Source organism: Sus scrofa, chromosome 6, assembly GCF_000003025.6.
Source record: "Sus scrofa isolate TJ Tabasco breed Duroc chromosome 6, Sscrofa11.1, whole genome shotgun sequence".
NCBI classification, from domain to species: Eukaryota; Metazoa; Chordata; class Mammalia; order Artiodactyla; family Suidae; genus Sus; species Sus scrofa.
The window spans coordinates 14,739,302-14,759,129 of NC_010448.4; the positions used below are offsets into that span (position 1 = coordinate 14,739,302).

General features: G+C 38.9%; 1 protein-coding gene across 3 annotated transcripts in view; it reads right to left on the bottom strand.

Annotated features, from left to right (window-relative positions):
• The window catches only part of AP1G1 (adaptor related protein complex 1 gamma 1 subunit), an 89,873-nt gene that overhangs the window by 19,353 nt on the left and 50,692 nt on the right, over window positions 1-19,828 (bottom strand). For 2 of the 3 annotated variants that reach the window (XM_003126897.6, XM_021093827.1), the window contains 12 exons: window positions 19,390-19,466; window positions 18,558-18,566; window positions 16,158-16,253; window positions 15,383-15,463; window positions 15,090-15,188; window positions 11,324-11,379; window positions 9,912-10,025; window positions 6,481-6,621; window positions 5,700-5,754; window positions 1,326-1,448; window positions 1,075-1,164; window positions 84-211 (listed from right to left, as the gene is read on the bottom strand). In XM_003126897.6, coding sequence (XP_003126945.3) covers window positions 84-211; window positions 1,075-1,164; window positions 1,326-1,448; window positions 5,700-5,754; window positions 6,481-6,621; window positions 9,912-10,025; window positions 11,324-11,379; window positions 15,090-15,188; window positions 15,383-15,463; window positions 16,158-16,253; window positions 18,558-18,566; window positions 19,390-19,466 — 1,069 coding nt within the window. The remainder of the gene's footprint in view (window positions 1-83; window positions 212-1,074; window positions 1,165-1,325; window positions 1,449-5,699; window positions 5,755-6,480; window positions 6,622-9,911; window positions 10,026-11,323; window positions 11,380-15,089; window positions 15,189-15,382; window positions 15,464-16,157; window positions 16,254-18,557; window positions 18,567-19,389; window positions 19,467-19,828) is intronic. The other variant, XM_003481797.4, reaches the window with a different exon arrangement.

The following is a 19,828-nucleotide window of genomic DNA, read 5'->3' on the forward strand; positions in this document are numbered from 1 at the left end:
ACCTTTGCTTAAAATTTCCCATAAGGTAAAGTTTTAAAAAATTACAAGACAATGTGTTTACCCTACTTTTTCTCCATACTCACTTTACAGTACAGGTGAATCGAGTAGAAAGTTTCATAATGGCAGTGAGGGCATAACCTCGGGTCACAGAGGTGGACATATTAGAGATTAGGACACTTTCTAAAATATCCAACACTTCATCCTCTGTTACCTGGGGATTAAAAAAGGCAGTGTAAGATGAATTTTAACAGTAAATATGCAAATCTCACATCAAGTCACAGGATGCCACCAGAAGAACAATCCTGATGTCCTTACCAAAGCCTTTAATACAATCTCTGCTTTGCCAGGGTACCTGTCCAAGCTAATCCATCAACCAGAAGTAGGTAGGAGGAGGTAAAAAAGAGTGGAATACACCCACTGGGAGCTGAGAGGCATTTTATAACTTGGAGAGGCAGAAGTAGAGGAAGAAAAGAAAAAGATAAGACTACGACTGTTGTTGCCACAGCTTGTCCGAAATCCAGTCCTTTAATGAACAAACAGAAACATGGATGCCCACCTCATTTCTTCTCATCAGTCAGAGCGTAAGAGAAACACTGTCAGTCTGATGGGATGGGGAATAGGTCCTAAAGGTGGTTCTAAAATCTCACAATGGCCCAGTAAGTTCCACCTCTAAAACTGGCAGGGTTTCCAATGTCATTCTGGAACTGCTTCTTTTAAAGGTTTTCAAGGGATCAACCTCAACTCATTAAATACTACCCTCTTGGAGTGCCCATCACGGCTCAGCAGTAACCCAACTAGCATCCATGAGGATGTGGGTTTGATTCCTGACCTCGTTCAGTGGGTTAAGGATCCGGTGCTGCCATGAGCTGATGTGTAGGTGAAGACTTGGCTTAGATCTGGCATTGCTGTGGCAGTAGTGTAGGCCAGCAGCTACAGCTCCAATTCGACCCCTAGCCTGGGAACACCCATCTGCCCCTGGTGCGGCCCTAAAAAGACACAAAAAAACCAACACTACCCTCTTAAGACCAAAACCACTATTTTTCCACTTCCTTAACCAAGAGTGACAAAGGGTACCTGAATAGGCTCTTCCTCTTCACATTGGCCAGATACAAGAAGATCTCCATATTCACCTATACACCATGCAGCCACCTGCACCAAAGGTTGCTGTCAAGAGAAAATCAAAGGTTTCAGTCCTTGAAAGGTGTAATACAAATCGCAGGTCATCTAATCATAAAGGTCAAAACTGAGGCACATCTAGAGTGATAGTAAGAAGAGCATATCAGGAAAATAAAGAGGAATTTCCTCTCTAAAGTAAAAGTACTTACCTGAGAATAATCACCAAGAATTGCTTTGTACAAGCGCTGGACGGTATAGGCATGCATCTCCACACTGTTGGTTATTAACTGGATCAAGTTGGGAACTGCATCATCACGAACATAGCTCCCTGCCTAAAAGGAAATGCAGACAGTTACCCTTAGAAACATACAGTAATGATAAGAAATGTTAGCTAGTACTGCGGTTGTTCAAAGGAGACTACACAGAACACCCTCAAAGGTAAAGTTATTTCCAATTCTCATTCTCATAATTATACACCTCAAACTTCAAAGTCTTACATAAGTGAATATTCTAAGTTTGATTTTACAAAAAATGAAATAAAATCTCTGTCCAAAGTAAAAATAAATATAAAGGTTGAAAATATCAAGAGGTGTTCCTGGAGTTCCCATCCTGGCTCAGTGGAAATGAATTTGACTAGCAACCATGAGGATGCAGGTTCAAACCCTGGCCTTGCTCAGTGGATTAGGGATCCAGCATTACCATGAGCTGTGGTGTAGGCTGCAGATGCGGCTCGGAGCCCACACTGCTGTGGTTGTGGCGTAGGCCAGCGGCTATAGCTCTAACTGGACCACCTAACCTGGGAACTTCCATATGCCTTGGGTGCAACCCTAAAAAGACACACACACACACACACATACACACACACACACACACAAAAGAGGCGTTCCCATTGTGGCTCAGCAGTAATGAACCCAACTAGTATCCATGAGGATGTGGGTTCAATCCTGGCTTCGCTCAGTCGATTAAGGATTTGGTGTTGTCATGAGCTGTGGTGTAGGTCGCAGACACGGCTTGGATCTGGCATTTCATGGCTGTGGCGTAACTTCTATATGGCACAGGGCAGCCTTCAATAAATAAGTAAGTAGGAGTTCCCGTCGTGGCTCTGTGGTTAACGAATCCGACTAGGAACCATGAGGTTTTAGCTTTGATCCCTGCCCTTGCTCAGTGGGTTAAAGATCTGGCGTTGCCATAAGCTGTGGTGTAGGTCGCAGACGCGGCTTGGATCCCGCATTACTGTGGCTCTGGTGTAGTAGGCCAGTGGCTACAGCTCTGATTCAACCCCTAGCCTGGGAACCTCCATATGCCACGGGAGCAGCCCGAGAAATGGCAAAAAAAAGACAAAAAAATAAAATTAAATAAAATAAAAATAAATAAATAAGTAAAATAAATTTTGGAGTTCCTGTCTAGGCGCAACGGAAAAAAATCCGACTAGGAACCATGAGGTTGCAGATTTGATCCCTGGCCTTGCTCAGTGGGTTAAGGATCCGGCATTGCCATGAGCTGTGGTAGAGCTTGCAGACAAGGCTACATCTGGCATGGGTGTGGCTGTGGCATAGGCAGCCACAGCTATGATTAGACCCCTAGCCTGGGAACCTCCATATGCCATGGGTGTGGCCCTAAGAAGACAAAAAATAAATAAATAAATAGTATTTTAAAGTTAAAAAAGAAATTAAAAACAAGAAAAAGAGCAATCAAAAAAGATTTAAAAATTATAAAAAATTTAAAAACATTAGCAAATCAAATAAAGTAATGTATAAAAAGAATTATATGGTACAACCATGCAGGATTTATTCTAAGTATGGACACCTGCTTTGGTATTTGAAATTCAATTAAAGTCAACTGTACTTTAATTAATAAATACTTTTAAAAAAAATCAATTACTGTAACCTAGCACATCAACAGGCTAAAAAATAAAAAGCGTATGATTATAATCAAAGAACTTAAGTCAACTGGACAAATAAAAAGTTGGCGCATTTTTCTTAAAAAAGAGGTTTGGGAGTTTCCTGATGGCATATTAGGTTAGGGATCCAGTGCTGTCACTGCAGTGTCTAGGTTTGCTGCTATGGCACAGGTGAGATGCTTGACCAGAGAACTTCCATATGCCACAGGTGCAGTCAAAAAAAATTAAAAATTAAAAAAAAAATGTTTTAAAGTATGACAAAATATTAAAAAGAGGGTTTAGAAAAACGAGGACCCTGAATTCTCAAATACTAAACATTCCTTAGTTTTAAAAGGTTTTAATTTTCATAATCATTCTTCTTCAGGAGTTCTAATTTTTCCCTTCTTTTGAGCCTCATAAAACCTTTAGGAGTTCCTGTTGTGGCGCAGCGGAAATGAATCTGACTAGGAACCATGAGGTTACAGGTTCTATCCCTGGCCTCACCCAGTGGGTTAAGGATCCAATATTGCTGTGAGCTGTGGTGTAGGTCACAGATGCAGCTTGCATCTGGCGTTGCTATGGCTGTGATATAGGCCAGCAGCTATAGCTCCGATTAGACCCCTAGCCTGTGAATCTCCACATGCCACAAGTTTGGCCCTAAAAAGTCAAAAATAAATAAGCAAATAACAACAACAACAAAAAAACCTTTAAAAAATATGTCCTGATTGATTCATCCTATCTTTTAAAAAATAGTTCCTTATTATTAAGTACATTTATTACCTTTTACAAAATTAACTCATTGTAGAGAAAATATTTAACTGAAAATTTTATTATTTTATTATTATTATTATTTTTTGTCTTTTTGCCATTTCTTGGGCCGCTCCCACAGCACATGGAGGTTCCCAGGCTAGGGGTCCAATCGGAGCTGCAGCCGCCAGCCTACACCAGAGCCACAGCAACACGGGATCCGAGCCGCGTTTGCAACCTACACCACAGCTCACCACAACACCGGATCCTTAACCCACTGAGCAAGGGCAGGGATCGAACCCGCAACCTCATGGTTCCTAGTCGGATTCGTTAACCACTGCGCCACGATGGGAACTCCTAACTGAAATTTTTAAACAGTTAACGATAACATTCTCTCCTACAGATGTTTCATAATTTATTTAACTCATGCCCAGCTGGAGACTCCTAGCTGTTTCCAATTTTCTCCTAGTATAAATAATATTAGGATGAACACCTTTGTATATACATTTTTGTACCATGTCCCTTTGTTTTTCCAAGACAAAGTCCTAAAAACAGAATTAACAAATTAAAAGGTATAAACAAAGACTTTTGCTACACACTATCAAACCGTATTCTGGAAAGATGACACCATTTAAACCCACAAAGCAGTTCCTATTGTGGCTCAGTGGGTTAAGAATCTGAATAGTATCCACAAGCATTCAGGTTTGATCTCTGTCCTCCGTCAATGGGTTATAGATGAGCCACAACGCGAACAACTTTGTAGATTTTTTTTTTTATTTTGTTATACAAGTTTTAAAATTTCATGTGGTCAAATTTGGCCTTTTTAAAAAAAAGAAAAAAAAAACAGTTGTTTTCTTTTTTTTGCCTTTTGCTTTTTTAGGGCTACACCCTCAGCATATGGAGGTTCCCAGGCTAGGGGTCTAAGCAGAGATACAGCTGCCGGCCTACACCACAGCGACAGCAACGCCAGATCTGAGCCATGTCTGTGACCTACACCACAGCTTATGGCAACGCCAGATCCTCAACCCACTGAGCAAGAGGCCAGGGATTGAACCGGCAACCTTATGGTTCCTAATCGGATTCGTTTCTGCTGCACCACAACGGGAACTCCCATATAGTTGTTTTCTTTATATGCCACTACATTTTCGTTTTTAGTCTTAAATCTCTAATCCCTGATTATTAACTGAATGATAAACAGAAAACCTACAAAATTTTGGAAGACTACCAAAGAAAGAATTTCCTATACAACCACAATTTAAAATCGTAACTTAAAATCCAGAATAAGAGATTTCTGGTGGCTTAGTGGTTAAGGATTGGGCATTATCACTGCTATGGCTCAGATTCCATCCCGGGCCCAGGAACTTCTGGATGCTGCAGGCGCAGTCAAGAAAAAAACATGAAATCCAGAATAAATTTAGCCATTCAAAGTTTTCCGATGATTTCCTATCATATACAAAATAAAATCCTAACTCCCGTGAGTAGTCCCTGTATCAATCCTACCATTCTCTGCTTCTTTCACTCTACTGGGTTCACTGGCCTTCCTGATGCTCTCCAAACAAGTCAAGCTTGTTGCTACCCTAGGGTTTTGCAACACTTACTATTTCCTCTGATTTGTACACTCTTCCCCCAAATCTTGCATAGCTTCTCATTTCACCTCATTTCAAGTGTTCCCTCCTTTTGAGTGATGAGTCAGTGGTGCCCTGACTACCTAAAGAAACCTTGCTCATAGCCCCATACCCCACCTCTGCCATTATTATAGCCCCTTATGCTGCTTTACTATTTTTCATAGCCTTTCCCCTGCTTGACACAATTGTACATATTTCCCTATGAATTTCCTATGTCCCCAACTAGAACATAAGCTTCATGAGAACAAAGGCTTTGTCAGTCTCATTAATCAACACATCCAGCACTTAGTATATGGTGTCTTTAAAAAAAAAAAAAAAAAAAAACTACTTACCGTTGTCAGAACACGCATAATTGTGTCTATATGCCACCGTTTGGAAGGTGCATACCTGAGAAAATAATGGCATCAGCTTTAAAAATTGGAACCTGTAAACTAAGCTCTGTTTAGTAAGTTTCAAAAATCCTGTTCTACCATCTTTTTTAGGTTCACAGGTTAAATGATTATATCTAGATATGTTTTACCTTCAAAATGAGCAGTAATTCCCATTTCAAAGGGTGATGAAACTATACGTAATCAAATTCAGCTGTCCCAACTTCTGCAACAGAAGTTGCTGAGCTGAGAACTAGGGACTCTGTCTCCAGTTTTTCGGAAAACAAATCATAGTCAGGATAGGAGAGGACAGAAAAGAAAGAAGAAAAGGGGCTGTTCTCAGAACCAGGCAACACCAGGACTAGCAACGTGTTCCCTTAAATTCATAGTGAAAAGAGGAGAAATACTCATACTAGTAAAATCTTGAGGTACTTCTTCCTAAAAGTTTTACACAGAATCACAATTCAGATGCTGTAATGTGCTATTCTTTTCATTAAAAGATAACCATAGAAGAGAAGTTAAAGAATAGATATAGAAGGAGATTTTATAAAAGTAGGGGGTTTTGGTCTTAGCGTAATGCTTAACATAAATACTGGCTACAATGGCCTTCTCAAAGCTAATTTCTAATGGAAGCCTGAAATAAATGTTACATGCTTAAACATGTTAACATTTTCCCATATTTTAAAGATGCTTCCAAAAAAGTTCCAAGCATTTTTTACTGATGAATGTAAAAATTAAATCTTACTTTTCTGCAGCAAGGAAGATTCCAGATGCACAGTCTGCTTTAAATTCTGGCTCACATGAATCCAGAAAATAAAGTAATTCCTTCATCATGCCTCGGATATTATTCCCGTTTACCAGGGCAAAACTCAATTCCATTGCACGCCTTGCGGAGGGGGGGGGAGAGAAAAATTGTGATATTTACAGTGGGGATGAAACTACGACTCAGGTATGCTGTCTGTGAACACCAAGTACCAGTGGATGTATGGATGTCCTTGCATTATCTTGTCACTCCAATCTTTGCAAGTGAGATAACCAAAGTTATAAAGTTATTTTTGTTATTATTTTATTTCCCAATTCACTATTATTTTTTTCTACTGTACAGCATGGTGACCCATACACATACATGTATACATTCTTTTTTCTCACATTATCATGCTCCATCAAAAGTGACTAGACATAGTTCCCAGTGCTACACAGCAGGATCTCATTGCGAATCCATTCAAAGGCAACAGTCTGGAGTTCCCGTCGTGGCGCAGTGGTTAACGAATCTGACTAGGAACCATGAGGTTGCAGGTTCGGTCCCCGCCCTTGCTCAGTGGGTTAACGATCTGGCGTTGCCGTGAGCTGTGGTGTAGGTTGCAAACGCGGCTCGGATCCCGTGTTGCTGTGGCTCTGGCGTAGGCCGGTGGCTACAGCTCCGATTCAACCCCTAGCCTGGGAACCTCCATATGCCGCGGGAGCGGCCCAGGAAGTGGCAACAACAACAACAACAAAAAGACAAAAAAAAAAAAAAAAAAAAAAAAAAAAAGGCAACAGTCTGCATCTATTAACTCCAAGCTCCCAAAAGTTATCAAAGTTATTTTTGAATCTTCATCAATACTTATCTTCAAAAATTCCCAATTTTTGATTGGGATACACTACTAAAGACCAAAAATGCAGCTTGGCTTCAGTAGTTTATTCTATGAACCTGAAATTTAGAATACCTAAAAGGCTCAAAAATTGAGGCAATGAAATACTACCCAATTATAATACCTCTCTGCATTATTCCTTAAAAACATGATATGTAGTCACTATACTCTTCTTTTATTATTCACTTCAGTCCAAAGACGATGTAATATAGTTTACATCAAATGGTATATAAAAAATTTGAATAAAAACAAACCTTGAGAGCTAAGTGAGGTAAGAGAGAGAAAAACAAATACTGTATGGTATCACTTATAAGAGTAAGCTAAAAAAGCTGAATGCACAGAAACAGAGATTAGAAAGTGGTTACGCCACGGTCTGGGGGTAGACGTGGGCAGATGTTGGTCAAAGAGCACAAACCTCCACATTTAAGATGATTAAGTTTTCGAGATCTAGCACACACCATGATAACTAAAGTTAATAATGATGTATTAGGGAATTCCCATTGTGGCTCAGTGGTTAATGAACCTGACTAGTATCCATGAGGATGCAGGTTCGATCCCTGGCCTTGCTCACTGGGTTAAGGATTTGGCGTTGCCTTGAGCTGTGTAGGTCGCAGGCACGGCTCGGATCCCATGTTGCTGTAGCTGTGGCATAGTGTGCAGCTGCAAATCTGGTTGGACCCCTAGCCTAAGAACTTCCATATGCTGAGGGTGTAGCCCTAAAAAGCAAAAAAAAAAAAAAAGTATTATATATTTGAAAGTTGCTAAGAGAGTAGATCTTAAATATTCTCACCACCAAAAAAAAAAAAGGTAATTATGTGATATGATGTAGGTGTTAACTAAGCTATGGTGATAATCATTTTGCAAGAGGTAAGTGTAACAAGTCAATGTGATGTACATCTTAAACTTACACAATATCTCAAAAAACCTTGGGGGGGAAAAACTGAAAAGGGGAATGAAAAGAAAAAAGAACAAAAAGGCATGTGCTATGAGAGCAAATAAGTTTCTATAACTGCCTATCAAATTGGCAACCAAGGCCAATATGGACTATGTTTAATATATAAAAGTTATAAGGTTACTATATGCATCTTTTCATACTTTGGTCAATATTGTCAAATAAGGCATATAAATTGACTTTCAAAAATACCAATTTAATAAGTAGAAAACACTTTCATCTTAGTTAATCTACAGACAACAAACACTCAATCCTGGGAATTCCTGTCTTAGCACAGTGGGTTAAGGATCCAGTGTTGCCACAGCTGTGGCATAAGTTGCAGCTACAGCTCTGATTTGATCCCTGGCCTGGAAACTACCATTTGCCATGGGTGTAGGGGGAAAAAAATGACACTTCGATCCTTACAGAAATGCAATTACCTTACATGTATTAATCCAGTTAATCCTACATAACCTTTTGAAGTGGGTACCCTTGTAACCACATTTTATATATGGGGACAATCGAGGCACAGAAGGCTGTGACTAGACTAAGTTTATTAAGGGGAGTGCTAGGATTTGAAATGAGATGCCTTCTGGCTCCAGAGTCTAAGCTCCTACTGTTATATAACCTTTAAAAGAGACCCAGGCTTTATTTTTGATATGCAAAGCCAGTCAGGAGCTATGAAGAAACAATACAACAGAAGTCAGAAAGTCTGATTTCTATTCCCAGGTCTGCCATGTACAAGGGATAAGGTTTAGAGTAAGTTATTTGATTTGGGACTATATTTTAGCAAATCTGTTAATGGGGGAAGAAGTAATTGCTTAGCCTCTCTTACTGGCTCTGACAACCAATTGAGAGGGTGTTTATAAATCCTTCTCAAAACATTATGTGAAAATTGTTACTGAATCTAGGTCTTATCTTTAGTTTGCCCAAGCACTTAGCAGCTGTTCTCTGTGAATAAAAGGAACTCAATTACCAATAAATATTTGTTAAGTGAATGGTATCAAAGATCATTTTGAATTTAATTTTTTCTGGATATGAACGGTAAACCAAAAAAGTTCATTGAGGCCAACTAAAACGAGGTTGTACAAACACCTACAGTTATTCCAAGAAGAGAATCAGCAGAATTACCCCATCAAGGAAAAAGCATACATGATTTCTCAAAGTGCTGTATGCTGCCTAACATTCCTAGATCCACTGTTCCAAGAAACAGAGCCACCTCTAGTGACTTAGGGCATAAGTACTGTGAGAAAACGTGTGCTGTCAGCAAGGTGAGTTTCAGCATTGTGATAAAACACTCGGCCGATGGATCACTCCGTATTTTCATCCTCCAGCACACAGAACACAGTACCACCGTTAAGTGAACGTATGCCCAGCTTATCTGTACCTGTTTTATTTATCAAATAACCAAGAACAACTTCAGTGTGCCCTTAAGTATTCCTTACTGGCCTCTTTCATTGACCTAAACGTACCCCTGCCAATCCTTTCGAAAAAAGATGTACTCTGCAGAGCATTCATCTATGGAAATAAAGACTAAATGTCAACTTTTGCCGTCTCAAACCTTTACAAAGTTATCAGGTAGGGGGTGGGAAAAAACTTTAAGGAATCTGTTACCGTTTTATTGAGACATCCAAATCTTTCAGACAGTCCACAATTGTGCTTCTGTGCCTCTGTACTGCATTATGATCTGTCTGCACAGTCTTCAACAAAGATGTCAAAGCTACATATCTGGATAAAACAAGGTTATAGAAGAACAGAATTAAAATGTAAAATTCAGGATAATTATCTGCTAATGACAAAGAAAATGACCAGAGACTAAGGGAAAGCAAACACTTGTAAATATTTAAAAGACAAGAGAGAGTGAGCAAAGTGAAATGGAAACATCATAAAGACATAAAAAATTGTAATCTAAAGTTGTGGAAACCAGGAGGCTTGGATTTAAATCTACATTCATGATCAAGTCCATTTAAACTTTTAAAAAGTGGTTGACTCAATTCTTTTGAACTCTTAAATAGTACAACAAAATAAGCAGATAGGATGCCTTTGCTCAGACTGTCTGAGCCCCAAAACGCAAGAGGAAACTATTCCAATTTTATCACTTACAATTTCTCTGCTCTTGTTTGCTGTCAGTACCAAAACTACCCTGCAAAAATTTGAGTTTAAGTATTTAAAAATTCTCCTGGAAGGAGAAGATAATTCAGGGTACCATAATGATTATGTCCACATTTTTTCCAATCTTAACATGGTAAGAATAAAAGATAACACTAATAAATTCATAAACTTTTAAAAAGTACTTGGAGTTCACAAACATGTTGCAGGTTTACAAGTGAAATGCTATGTTTTTCTTCTTAATTTAGAGCAGGGGTCAGCAAACTACAGTCTACCCGCAAAAACCCAGCCCTTTACTGTCTTGTTTTATCCGTTAATTTTTATCAGAATATACGCACACTCATTACTTACACAGTCTATGGCTGCTTTCACACCAAGAAGTGGAGCTGAGTAATTGCCAAGGAGACCCTAAGTCCCAAGGAGTCTAAAAGGAACATCTGGTCCTTTATAGAAAAAGCTTGCTGGGAGTTCCCTTTGTGGCTCAGGGGTTAACGAACCCGACGAGGATCCATGAGGATGCGGGTTTGATCCCTGGCTTTGCTCAGTGTGTTAAGGATCTGGTGCTGCCGTGAGCTGTGGTGTAGGTCCTAGACGAGACTAGGATCCCTCATTGCTGTGGCTCTGGCACAGGCCAGGAGCTGTAGCTCCAATATGACCCCCAGCCTGGGAACTTCCATACGCCAAGGGTGCAACCCTAAAAAATAAAGGGAAAAAAAAAAAAGAAAAAGCTTGCTGATTCCTAAACTATAAGGAGACTAAAATTTAAGTCATAAGGCAAATCCTCAAATTCTTAGCAAAACAGTTAAGACCAGACTAAAAATAAAAATCCTTAGGTGGAGTTCTAGGTATGTTGCTCAATGTATGTGTGATCTTCAGCTTATAATATCAAGGTACAAGCTGTTTTCCAGTTGACTTACCTAATATTCTTGTCATTGTTCAATAAGAAGCGACCCAGGATATTTATGGCAAGGACCTATAAAGAAAGAGCATTAAGTTAAAAATTTAGGAAAATTAAATGTCTATATTGTTTAAGAATCACTTCCTGGTCTCTGATGGGTGCAAAAAAAACACGGTTAATTGGTACTTCCATAGATTGCAAGCCAAAAAAAAAAAAAAAAATTCCTGAAAGTGAATTCTTAAAGCCATATTCTATTTCAACAGTAAATGCTGAAAGGCTGTTTTAAAGTTTTTATATTGTTAGCAGAAGAATAATATTGGCACAGCCTCACTGGAGGGAAATCTGGCTATAACTTTAAGTACTTAAAATGAAAATACATCCTCTGCTTCAACAATTTCACTTCTAGGAATCTAGCTGACAAATATACTTATACATATGCACAAAAATCTATAGCAACACTATCTATAATCACAAACAATAGGACATATCTAAATGTTCAATAGCAAATTTATCAAATGCACTATGGCATAGCCATACCATGAAATATATACAACATTAAAAAGAATGAATTCTGATACATGCTATATAACACAGAAGTACCTTGAAGACATTATATTAAGTGGGATAACTCAGACACAAACACCCCATATTAAATGATTCCACTTATGTGAAATGTTCAGAATAGGCAAATCCATAGAGACAGAAAGTAGAATGGTCATTGCCAGGAGTTGGACACAGGGGATAATGGGAAGTTTCTGCTGAATGGGTACACAGCTTCAGTTTGGGAAAACCAAAAAGTCCTGAAGATAAATGGCAGTGTTGATTGCACAACATGACAATGTACTTAATGACACGAAACGATACAGACTTAGATGTGGTTAAAATGATAAATTTTATGTCATCTGTATTCTACCACAATCTTTTTATTTTTTTAAATTTATTTTCATTTTTATTTTTGTCTTTTTGTCTTTTCTAGGGTTGCACCCGCAGCATATGGAGGTTCCCAGGCTAGGGATCTAATCAGAGCTGTGGCCACCAGCCTATGCCACAGCCACAGCAAATGCAGGATCCAAGCCACGTCTGCGACCTACATCACAGCTCACGGCAACGCCGGATCCTTAACCCACTGAGCGAGGCCAGGGATCGAACCTGCAACCTCATCGTTCTTAGCTGGATTCATTAACCAGTGAGCCATGATGGGAACTCCTGCCACAATCTTTTTAAATGAGAGTGGTCTCTATACATGAATGTGGACTAGCTGCAGCATAATGGTTTCACCTAATGTGAATATACGGTAGCAGACAAGCTAGATGATGAAAAGAATTGTACATAAATACTGTAGTGTAGTTAGTAAATTTGTTTCTTACAAAGCTATGGGCTTGCAATTCTTAATATGTGGTTGAAGGAATGAATAAATTCTTGGGGGAGAGTTTTTCCTTACAAATGAATTTCAATTATTTAATGAGGAAAAGATGAGGGAAATAGAAAGGTATCATTAGAATACCAACCTAATAACTGTTGCAGACAAGAACCTTAATGGATAATAAAATTGATGGGCAAAAGTCTGAGGAGAACAGGATATCTGCATAGTCTCAGAGAATTTCCTCCAAAATATATTTTCTTGTCTTTTAACGGCCACACCCACGGCATTTGGAGGTTCCCAGGCTAGGGGTCAAATAAGAGCTGTAGCTGCCAGCCTACACTGCAGCCACAGCAACACGGGATCTGAGCCACGTCTTCGACTTACACTACAGCTCATGGCCACATCAGATCCTTAACTCACTGAACAAGGTCAGGGATTGAACCCACGTCCTCATGGATACTAGTCGGGCTCATTAACCACTGAGCCATGATGGGAACTCCAATATTTTTAATTATAAAGGGAAAAAGAACGATTATACAGTGGGGAGACACTGCATACACCACTTTCACCAAAAGATCAAGGTTAGTATCACCAGTAATGAGACAAACAGATAGCATGTACTTCCTGATATGCAACTGAGAAAGGCATACCATTTCTATAGTAGTCCTGCCAAAAATGTATAACCTCAATCTAATTACAGGAAAATATCAGAGCCAGACTGAGGGACATTCTACAAGGTAAATGATCAATACTCTTCAAAAGCGTCAAAGTCATGAAAGACAAGGAAAGATGAGGGAACTATCACAGGTGGGAGGAAACTAAAGAGACAGGACAATAAACACAATGTGGGATCAGAGATTGGTCCTCGAACAGAAAAAAGACATTAGTAGAAAAACAGGGAGTTCCCATTATGGCTCATTGGTTAACGAATCTGACTAGGAACCATGAGGTTGTGGGTTCGATCCCTGGCCTTGCTCAGTGGGTTAAGGATCCGGCATTGCCATGGGCTGTGGTGTAGGCTTCAGACTGTGCTTAGATACCGAGTTGCTGTGGCTGTAGGTGCAGGTCAGCAGCTACAGCTCCGATTTGACCCCTAGCCTGGGAACCTCCATATGCCGCAGGAGGGGCTCAAGAAATGGAAAAAAAAAAAAAAAAAAAAAAACCTGGTGAAATCTGAATAAGGTTTGTAATTTAATGGCACAGAACCAATATTAATTTCCTATTTTGATAATTATGCCTCAATTATTCAAGATGTTAACAACAGGGGAAGCTGAGTGAAGGGTATATGGGAACTCTGAACTATTTTTGCAACATTTCTGTAAGTCTAAAATGATTTTAAATAAAAAGTTTTTAAAAGTGGAGAAGACAAGAAATACACACGTACAGACACATTTATTATTTGTTTTATTTTGGTTTGGTTTTTTTGGCCACATCCATGGCATTTGGAAGTTCCAGGGCCAGGGACTGCAGCAGCTTCGGTTGCTGTGGAAGTGTGGGTTTGATTCCCCGCCCAGGGCAGAGGGTTAAAGGATGTGCTGTTGCCACATCTATGACGTAGGTCACGGCTGCAGTTCAGATTCAGTCCTTGACCCAGGGACTTCCATATGCTGCAGGTGCGGTCATCTAAAAAAAAAAGAGTTCCCACTATGCCTCAGCAAGTTAAGAATCTGACTAGTATCCCTGAGGATGCAGGTTCAATCCCTGGCCTCAGTCAGTGTATTAAAGGATCCAGCATTGCTGCAAGTCGCAATATAGGTCACAGACAAGGCTTGGATCAGGCATTGCCATGGCTGTGGTAGAAGCCAGCAGATGCAGCTCCAATTTGACCCCTAGCCTGGGAACTTCTGTGTGCTTCAGGTGCAGCTCTAAAAAGACCAAAAAAAAAAAAAAAAGAATGAATTAAAAAAAAAAAATGAACTCAATGATATCTGGTCTTATTTGAAGTGATTGAGCCCAACGCAAATCGAGGATCTAATAAAAGCTTATTCAGAAATGCAGGGGGGTTCCCACTGTGGCTCAGTGGGTTACGAATCCAACTGGTTTTCATAAGGATGCGGGTTCAATCCCTGGTCTTGGTCAGTGGGCTGAGGATCCGGTGTTGCTGTCAGCTGTGGTGTAGGCCAACAGATGCAGCTCCAAATCAACCCTTAGCCTGGGAACTTCCATATATTGCAAGTGCGGCCCTAAAAAGCAAAAATTAAAAAAAGAGAAGAAAAGAAATGTTACCTTCACTCAACATTATCTATATACCTACCTATACCTAAAATCTTCCAAATTTTATTATAATCAGTATTAAGCCTTCAGTGGAGGAAATGAAACTTCGGCCACCAAAAACACAGCATTACACATTCTGCATCATTCTTTCCTAAAGCTGATTTCCAAATGGAATTCATTTCCAAGAGAAGAAAAGATTAAGACTTACTCGCAGTCCACTTTCCGACTTAATATCCATGATAGTCAAAACCGTTTCATAAAGAATAGCATTTCCTACATTTTTACTAGTCTCCGTGTTAGTGGCAACCTGAAAAAGACAGGGTGTTAGTGATAAAACAATGCTTCCAAAAAATATGCAGATGTAACAAGGACATCTTGTGACTTAAGATGACAACCACCAATGAAAAAACGAATAAAAATTGCTCCATATAATCACAACCATTCTACTCTCTACTACACTGAAATGAGTATTTACTATAATGCAAGTTTTGGTCTACTCACCTGTGCTAGTATGTCATTCATAGCCTCACTTGAGTCATCATCATTTCGTCCTAAAATTCTTAATAACCGCAAAATTCGTACCTAATGTGCAAAATACGACAAATGTCAACAAATCCTGTCTGACACAAAGAAACTTTGCTTGGTATGAAATTCAAATAACTTAAATGAAGTCTTAGATTCCAAGAGAAATGGTCAAAATTCAAACAGAAAAATTTTAAACATTATCTTTAGAGAAGTTACATATGGTTCCGTGTCTCGGCAAAGTCACTAGACAACTCATTCAACACTCCACAGCCTAAGAATACCACCACCTGCAGAGCTTTATTACAGTGGTACATCAAGTTTCTATGTAGTACATAATTCTGACTATTACGACTATAATTTTTTTGTCTTTTTAGGGCCGCACCTGCAACATATGGAGGGTCCCAGGCTAGGGGTCCAATTGGAGCTGTAGCTGCCGGCCTACACCACAGCCACAGCAACACGGGATCCAAGCCACATCTGTGACCTACATTACAGCTCACAGCAACGCCAGATCCTTAACCCACTGACGAGACCAGGGATTGAACCCATGTCCTCATGGATACTAGTTGAGTCTGCTACTGCTGAGTCACAACGGGAACTCCAATATAATTTTATTTTATTAATCTAACAGAGAAGTACGTCACTATTCATTTATTAACATAATTAGTTGATCAATTAACTACCAAATCTCTGCCCAATACAAGAAGATAGAAACAATCTATTTCAACACAAAACTTTCTTTCCACCTCACCTGTAAAAAGGGATCACTGATACCAGAAACATCATGTTCTGGTGAATATCCGGACATGATGAGGTTCTTTAGAATACGAACTAATTGGGGCACAAGCTGCAGGGAAGAGAGATGCATCAAAAAACAGTGAACATTAAAGAATTTCTGATGAACAGGCAAGTGATTTGGCTTAGGAAAAGGGTGCAAGGGCCTGAATCCAAGCAAAGCTATTGATACAATATACTAGTATGTTGTTGATGTTGGATAAATATAACTTAGGAGTGTTTTGGCCAAGAACTCAAGAAGAAATACGTACATTATCTGAATTAAAAACAACCAGACATTTTTACTCCAGAGTTATATATGCAAGGACACTACAAATAACAGTAGGTTAAAAAACCTATGAGAACCAAGGAAAGCAGATGCCTATGGGGCATAGTGCATTTCTCCTGCAGGACTTAACATATCCAGGTGGCACAAACATGTTCAGGTTTTTATCTATTCAAAACATGTTAATGCAAAATGCTATTATAACCAAAATACTGGTGATTTTATTATGGTTTTACAACAAACTAGCTCAGATAGAGAAAAAAATTCTCTCTTTGAGGTACTGGGTAGTTATATCCTTTCCAACAAATGGCAGGAAATACCAGAGCCTCCAACATTGACCATGTAGAAAAAATATATGAAAAATTCTATCTTTCACACTTAGAAAACAGCAAGGCCATGAATAATTTCCTTTTCCTATTCTTAACTCATAATGCACAAATTTTTGGTAAAACTTAATTTTAGCACCTAATTTGTTTCCTATCTTATAAATGAAACTATACATTCCTTAGGTCAGAATTCCCTCTTCTCTTTCCTTTACTCCAACCATTAGAATCAAAACACACAGCAGAGGCAATTTTATTGCCAAGCTAAACTTTAAAGATGCTTTAAATATTACCATTCATTTCACTCTGGACAATCATTTAATGTTAAAACCCAATTCCACAATGTTTGTCACAATAAGAACTTTTCCAATCTTCAACCTCAAGCTCAATTTAGCTATATACACAACTCTAACCACTAAAATTAAGAAAAGAAGTATCCAAAGCAAATGTAATCATATCTAATTTGGAGGCAACTGGAACAGCCCCAACTTCACTGCAATTCCATGATTTTTTTTTATCTGGATTCCTCCCTACTATGCAATTCTAAAAGGGGATCAAGAATGAAACAAAAGTCAAGCTGTGTCCAAGGTAGACACTCAAAACATTCACAACACTAAGTCTACTGCTAAATACAAGACAATTTAATCTTTGTGAATTTAAGTAAGTTTGGCCATAACACCTCAGAATTAAGCGATTCATAAGTCACCTAAAGAAAAATCTAATTTGGACAACTTCAAGATTAAAACAAATTTAAGCTATAATGACCTGTAAATTCTAAACAGACGCTTCATTAAATCTGCTAACTGTGGGCAGATTCATATTAGAGGTCAGAATAATACTGCAGTATAAACTGCTTTAAAAATGTAATAAAACTGGGATTAACTAGTTACCAAGCTCTGGGCACAAAGTAGCTCACCTCACATACTGTGCAATGGTCTATTCTTCTGTACTACATACATATACCCTTAATTATTTTTTTTTAATCTGATTTCTGTCCTGGAGAAGTGCTTTTTCCTTCAGCTACTAAACTCGGAAATTGTTTTATTGACTGCCAAAAGACTAGCACACCACGAAAGAGCACCCTGGGACAAAAAGCACAAATGTCTAAGTGTTCAGGATAAAAATTCTTAGAACCCAGCTTTATTTTTCAGACAAAAATGCAGGTTACTAAAACTGATGACAAGACAAACAAAATAAAATGACAAAGGGAAAGGCTGCAGCCATGAAAATCAGTTGATGCCCACCCACTCTACCTCAAAAAAACTTTTAATATTCCAAAATTTCAAGGCAAGATTGAGTGCAGGTAAGGGGGAAATAAAAGCTCTAAGTCTGAATTGAAAGTTCAAAAGTACATACGGAGCTTTTTAAAGTATGAGGTTACGCACACAGGGCTCTAAAATATCTACTTCGAAAAGAAGCAGTGTTTGATATCGAGGCTCCAAACTGATCTGGAGCTGCCATCACCAATACCACTGGGAAACTGCTCAAAGCTTCTCAAGGGAAGATAAAGGAAAGGCAGAGAAGGAGGCTTACAAATCAGGAAAGGCTGCAACTGAAATCCAAGGCTGACTTTGGAGTTAAGAGTTTAAGTGACGAGACAAAAACTGGACTAGGGAGTTAGCCAAAAATGCTAGGACAAATAACTCATAGTATTAAGCACAGCTTCAGCATTAGTATATTTTTTAAAGCCACATTTGTGGATGAATACACAAAAGCTACTAAGAACCTAATGCCAGCATGCACCATCTAAAAGAGGGTTAATTCTTACCTTTTCATTCTAACATACAGCGGGATTCCAAACAGACAACAGGAACAAAACATACAAAGCAAGCATTAGGGACAGATACGGGCCTCATACTATTTTACAGTAATTTAATCAAGACATGAACATCTAAGGGGGGAAAAGGTCCCCCAAAAGAGCTGCTATCAGAGCTTCATTAGATCTAATGTACAGCGTAAGCCCCATTTATGGAGTGTTCAGCGCCCTATAAAAGGAAGTAAACGCATGAAATTACCCAAAGAACAGTCTTTTTCTGAGTCCTCCTTATTACCGCCTTCTAAAAGTAAGTGGAGAAACAAAAATGTCCACTTTGGAATGCTATAAGAAAGGGAGGGAACTTAAGAAAGCTAGAATTTCTATCACCGGAGTCAACACAGCCTAAAGCGAATAGTGGAGGACCCTGTGTTAGGTAAGAGTAATGTCAAATTTCAGTTTGCAGTTTTCACCTTAAAAAAAAAAAAAAAAAGGAAGAAACTACCTGCCTTAAAAACACACACACACACAATTCTTGTTTATAATTTGACCTGAGATTACATTTCCTAACTTCAGTGTGAAAACTGCAGATAAAGCACGTAAGGGAGTGGCCTGTCTGCCAACAACGTGAGAAGACGTCTATTACGAAAGGGAAAACTGTACCATTGCCAGTTCTTATATGCCTAAACCTGGCTTCTAGCCCTATCACACAGCAGGGCTGGTTAAGTCCTTTATTCAGCTCCATAGCTTCCTTTCAAAAGAAAATTCATTAAGTAAAAAAACTGTGTACTTTTTAGAAAAACTACTTTCAATTAAGAAAGGCTTAGATACCCCAAATGGTACCTACCTTTCTGAAATGGGCAAGCATGTCTGGGCTTCGCTCACACATTTCTGTGAGGAGGACTACAGAAGTGTGAAGGACACCTGAAAGAAAGGAGCCAGTGAAAACCACAAGTGAGGCTATGTTCTCCAACTTCATAGAAAAGAGCTTTGAGTTCTGCAGGTTAATTCCAAAAGGACAGCTGCTACTTTTGCTGTTACTAAAGAACCTAAGCGTTGCGGTGAATACAAAGAGATATTAATAGATACCTGCTTAATTTAACATTGGTGAAGTCAGTCAAATCAGAATATTCTAAACAGCTATGTGACCAAAATAACTGCTAAAAAAATGACCATCAATATACATGTCTCTCCATTTGAGAATATTCATTAAGACATACTCAGAGTCAACATAAACGGGGTATCATCTGCTCCATACTTAATAAGCTCCTAGCTGAGTTTTGACA